General features: G+C 37.8%; 1 protein-coding gene across 1 annotated transcript; it reads right to left on the bottom strand.

The window, feature by feature from the left end:
* Positions 1 to 455: 455 nt before the first annotated feature.
* On the bottom strand, positions 456 to 4,250 carry LOC136851966 (uncharacterized). The gene is made up of 2 exons (XM_067126348.1): positions 3,017 to 4,250; positions 456 to 1,080 (listed from the first exon to the last, which is right to left on the bottom strand). The coding sequence occupies exons 1-2, from the start codon at positions 4,059 to 4,061 to the stop codon at positions 938 to 940; spliced, it is 1,188 nt and encodes a 395-aa protein (XP_066982449.1). The 5' UTR covers positions 4,062 to 4,250; the 3' UTR covers positions 456 to 937.
* Between the last annotated feature and the right edge of the window lie 1,752 nt (positions 4,251 to 6,002).

The raw sequence follows: 6,002 nt of genomic DNA, 5'->3' as shown, positions 1-6,002 counted from the left end.
AAATTGATTGAAAGCCTCCACCTCTTCCAACCCCTCCCCCTACCACCACCTCCCGCTCCCCCGCCTCCTCATCCCTCTCCTCCAGACTGAGATTACAACGGTTTTGTTCCTCCTCAAGGGAGACATGATGCCTCCCATTAAAGTCTCCGGTGTTCTGTTTGTTCATGGCTCCGTCACACTTCTCACCCTGTCTTTTTACGTTGCGATATTTTGTTCTAAAATCAGGTGCGCAAAATTCGTATCAATGTCTCGAGAGATATTCAAGTTTATATGGTTTCTACTTTATATATTTATTTCTATAATAACGTCAGTCAAGTCCAGGTTAGCTCAAATTCTGCGCTGCGCAGAAAATGGGGAAGAAAATATATAGAAAAGATATACCTACATTTGCTTATAATCATAAGTACAATACCCAAGCTTATAAAAAAGAAAGGTTATTCAAATAAAAGTCACTGTCATTTAGACGTTTAATAAAATAATTTGTTCGGGAAATCATTAATCAAGTCTTACTTTATTGCTGTTTCAGATACATGTGGATCCAAAAAAAAAATCCTGATTTGTTAAATTTATAAAGCATTTTGTAAAGCATTATATATATTGTTTTACAAGCAAACCAAACGTAACTGCTTTCGATAATATTGTCCTTGGCTTCATTTTCAAACCTTTTACAGTTAATATCCGTTTCAGCGCTGAATGACCTTATATGTCCCAGTGCTTGGCAAAGCTTTGGGCTAAATTCTATATTCAGTTCAATTCGATACAAGCCAGAAATACCCATATACAAATACGATGCTTTTCGTGTATATTTCTTTTATATCTCTCCATCACATGCAATATATAAGTAGGCCTAATTTTGAAAATAAACTGTCGTTTTTTTTAATATTTTCTCATTTTTTAATCCGGAGTTTGATACAGCAATAAAACTCAAGTCAGTTCCTCAGCACAACACAACGAGCACCACCAGAAGGAGAACCAAGCAGAGGTAAGAAAGTCTGAGGCTATTTGTGACGTTGTGATCCTGAAGGCTGACGTCTCTCCTACTTCTGTTTTCCCACTCGAATACGTCGTCGCTGACGTCATCTGGAAAGAAGAAAACCAGTTAACTCTGATGGGTGTTGCCGTTACAAAGGCAAATCTCGCCTATTACTACTACAATTATTACCTCTCTCTCTCTGTTTTCCTAGATAACTTTCATTTCCAAATACCATTTTTTGAGTTTGTCAATACTGTTCCCATACCACCCTTAGTATTACTGGTCATTTTGCCTCCCTGGACAGTTATATATATAAAAAATCTGAATATTTTTTTTTCAAATTATGGGGTTCCTCAGTCAAATTTCCTTGCACTTGGAGTGTCATTGAATGATGGTTAGAGCATACAGACTATTTTGTGGCTTATTTGTCTATTTGATTTTTGTTCATTTTTCAGTTACTGACCGAATATATCAATTTTTATTCTTTTTCAATTAGACAAGTCTTATATATATATATATATATATATATATATATATATATATATATATATATAATTTTTTCCAAATGTTAAGCAGAAATGTATGTTTATATGTGTGTGTGTTTGTTTAAATATTAAGCTTTACATCTGGAAGAAAAATTAATATATATATATATATATATATATATATATATAAATATATATATATATATATATAAATATATATATACATATATATATATATATATATATATATATATATATATATATATATATATAATGTATATACATTTATATACTCACAAATAGGTAGACAGACAAAGAGATATATTTATCACATTCTGTGTGTATACTCGTATGTCCCCTCAGCTCGTGTAAATACAAATCGCAGCAGACTGAACTCTCAGCATCTCGCTTCCGAGTATTTGGGATAAGTTTTTTCACCGGAAAGAGTAGCCAAAAATACTGGGAAATCGAGAACTTCTTAGATCACTTTGCTCGGCTTATTTACATGGTGTGTTCTATTGGGTCACCATTAGATTTTTATATATACGTATGTAAAACACACATATATATACACACATATATACATATACGTGTATATATGTATGTATATAAAATATATACAGTATATATATATATATATATATATATATATATATATATATATATATGTGTGTGTGTGTGTGTGTGTGTGTGTGTATAAGTGTGTGTATATAATGTGTATATAAGTAGATACATACTTATAAATATAAATTTTCTTTTAAATTCTAGGCTTGATATTTGAATATACACACATCCCTGTATATAACATACATACATACATACATACAAAGACCTACATACATACATATGTATATTTTATCTATTATTAGTTTTGTCGCCGAGTTTGCCATGAGATTTTTGTGATTTTCAATATTAAGCTTAATATTTGAATACAAACAAATATACATACACACACTCACTCACATTGTTTTGCTTCTCTTATCATTGTTAAGATATCTCCCATTCAATTTGTTTATCGTCCACAAATCTATCATATCCTAAGGAAGAAAACGATTCAGCTAATTCCAACAGATTATAAAAGCATGAATTATTTTTGCTTTTAGTCATGAGGAACACAGGCAATATAGGCCTAAGTAACCGCTTTCAGGGCATCAGGTTCTCAGTTCTGTAAATAGGCTAATCAAAGTTTTTTCTCGGCGGGATTTTATCGTGACCTCGTTCATAATAAATACAAAATTCCCAGTGGCAAATGATTGCTTATTTACTCTTCATTTACTGAAATTCCTTTTGTGACTTAATAATTTTTCTAATTATTGTTCACAATAAAAAAAATTCGACTTGAGCCTGCTGAGAGGAATGTTGCCAGAAGTGATTTTTCAGAGAACTGCAGTTAAAATTGCTGTCTCCTACAGCTGATATGTATGACCTGTATGATAAAGACAGTATATTTTACTGTTAAAAACTGAAAATAAGTCAGAAGCTACAAATCCCAAGACAATGTAGCGAGAGTTCGCCCCAAATTCTGCTGATGTTAGGAAAAAGGGACCCACCCACCCACCTTCTGTCACATACTCCACGAAGCTGACGGGCTGACACGAGCAGGACGCAGCTTCTTCTATCTCCCAAGATGCGAACAGCTGCTCATCGACATCCGAATCGTTGGAAATGATACGAACGGCCACAGTCTTCCGGACGAATCGATTCGGAGCGCATTCGTGGAGAGCCGGGCAATAGGCTTCGCTGGGACACTTTGCCAAGGCTACCTGTTGAGTCAGGTCCATCCAGTTGATTAAGTCATCGTTTTGCTCGAATATTTCGGCCACTAATTTGCTGGCGTACGTGAGGCCACAGGCTAATTTCGGTAAAGCCAGTTCGCTCTGCTGTTTCTCGTATAATTGCCGCAACGACGGCGCTGTCGGTTGTATATCGGGACCTTGTTTTTCCACTTTGGTGGTTTCTGTCAAGTTGCGTTCGCCGCGTTCTGTCGCGTCGTCGCGAGTGTCGTTGATTTTAATGACGTTCTCGAGGGCGCCTTCGTCTCTTACGCTTTGCCCAGCTGACGACCAATGCACTATGACTATGACGAAGGCAACTGTCACCGTCAGCAGTGCACAGCCAAGCACCACGACCAAGACGGTGGCATACTTCGAATTCTTTCCCACCAGTCTCACGAACTCCTCACACGGGCAGCCCCCCTCTGTTGGCACACTGTCGTCTCTGGCACTTTCTGGCACGAACCTTCTGCTTAATCTGTCAGACGAATGTCGATTGGGCAACAGTTTCACCTCCATCCCAGGCTTTTGCGGCCTCGAGTCGATGATGTAGAAGAGGCAATTGGTATTGACGAACGAGAATTCCTCCCGCCTGAGAGAAAAGTTTTCGCCCCCGACGATGATCGGAATTCGCAGGGCCTTGCCGTGCCTGATTGACCTTTCGGGGGCGGCCATTCTGATCTGGTTTGCCGCGCAGACCACTCTGCTTGCGCGCCGACACAAAACGGAATCACAGAAGATAGCGCTGCCGTCTAACGTCTTCAAAATTCCAAGCAGTTCGTCTGTTCGTCTGTCGGGGACGTTTTCGTACAGCATGGAGTTTCTCTCCATTTTCAGCACCGGAAATCAACAATTATGCGCAGAGTGATGATTCAAGCAATGCGCAGATCGGACGTTGCATGCTTGTACCGTCAACCAAAGGGGAAACGGTGGAAGCACACACACAGTTCGAGCGTCTAATTGGAACTGATCTTCAGGAGGGAAACCGCACCGGTGCAGTGGTGCCACTTCGCGGTGGGCAGGTTCTTCCGCTCGCAAGACGAAACTCGTGTATAAACATGCGTAAAGGACATTATTGTTTCCCCTGCTCATAGATTTAAATATATTTCTCTGTCTGTCTGTCTGTCCGTCTCTGTCTCTATATATATACGTGTGTGTGTGAGTGTATGTATATATGTTTGAGTATGTATATATATATATATATATATATATATATATATATATATATATATATATATATATATATATATATATATATATATAAAATATTATAGGATATATCTATACATATACAGTGTATATATGTACATATATATATATATATATATATATATATATATATATATATATATATACATATATCACGGCAATTACAACTTGATATAGAATATACCAGGAGTTTATGGCCACGGGGACAGTAGAACAGTGGAGTGTGAGATGTTTCACCTTTACTCTAAGGCACTCTCAAGCAAACTACATACAACAGAAAAAAAACTGCTAAGAAGACTGTTTTTTTACAAACTGAAAATCCGTCTTGAATCAAATTGAATATAGAATTTAGGCCAAAGGCCAAGCATTGGGACCTATGAGGTCATTCAGCGCCAAAATGGAAATTGACAGTCAAATGTTTGAAAGGTGTAACAGGAGGAAAACCTCAAAGCAGTTGCACTATGAATCAACTGTTAGGAGAGGGTGGAAAGCAAGATGGAAGAAAGAGAATATGAAAGGAAGTACAGTAAAAGGAACGAAAGGGGTTGCAGCTAGGAGTCGAAGGCACACTGCAAAGAACCTCGAGTAATGCCTACAGTGCACCCCATGAGGTGCACTGACGGCACTAACCCCCTACACGGTAAACACCTCTCTTGGATTAACCTAGTTAATGGATTAACCAAGGGGAGGCTACCGGTATTACCAAGAATTACTGATAAGCCCCAGTTTCTCTTTTAAATCTTCCCTGACCATCTTGTGAAGACCTGGACCTAATTCACCGATATTTTTATTTGTTAGCTGCATTGATGCGGATTGAAATGTTTCTGGAGAAAATATTATCACATCTTGCAATTTTATTCCAGTGGGACCAGTGCTTTATGAGATTTTCCACTTGAAGTATACAAAAAAAAATCATTATTCTCTTGGTCAGTTCGGACTGAATATTTATGTGGATCTATTCTGACATTGAATTCCTTACTTGTCTGGATCAAATGAAATGAATCTCATGGAATATTATGAATAATGTTCCCCGTTTGGGCTACAAAAAAGTTCAGCTGCCGAAAATAACATTTAGAAACTAATCGAAAACGACAAATCAAACCTGTTATTAGATGATGTTTTCAAACAAACTCCAAATGTTTTGGACGTCTCAATTACAACTGCAAGTAAAAAATGCGCCAAAGGTTCTTCGGCGCAATCGAGTTTTCTGTACAGCCGATACAGCGTATAATCGAGGCCACCGAAAATAGATCTATCTTTTGGTGGTCCCGGTACAATGCTGTATGAGCTGCGGCCTATGAAACTTTAACCACGGCCAGGTGGTGGCCTATCCTATATCGTTGCCAGAGGCACGATTATGGCTAACTTTAACCTTAAATAAAATAAAAACTACTAAGGCTACAGGGCTGCAATTTGGTATGTTTGAGTATTGGAGGGTGGATGATCAACATACCAATTTGCAGCCCTCTAGCCTCTGTAGTTTTTAAGATCTGAGGGCGGGCAGAAAAAAGTGCGGACGGACAGACAAAGCCGGCACAATAGTTGTGTTTTACAGAAAACTAA

This window comes from Macrobrachium rosenbergii, chromosome 24 (genome assembly GCF_040412425.1).
Source record: "Macrobrachium rosenbergii isolate ZJJX-2024 chromosome 24, ASM4041242v1, whole genome shotgun sequence".
Lineage (NCBI taxonomy): Eukaryota > Metazoa > Arthropoda > Malacostraca > Decapoda > Palaemonidae > Macrobrachium > Macrobrachium rosenbergii.
This window is presented reverse-complemented; position numbering and strand designations above follow the sequence as displayed.

Bases quoted from the DNA above. Each gene is read 5' to 3' on its own strand.
- LOC136851966 (XM_067126348.1), bottom strand. From the start codon at position 4,061: ATGGAGAGAAACTCCATGCTGTACGAAAACGTCCCCGACAGACGAACA. The intron at 1,081-3,016 runs GTGGGTGGGTGG...TCTTCTTTCCAG, and splicing joins CGTGGAGTATGTGACAGAAG to ATGACGTCAGCGACGACGTA.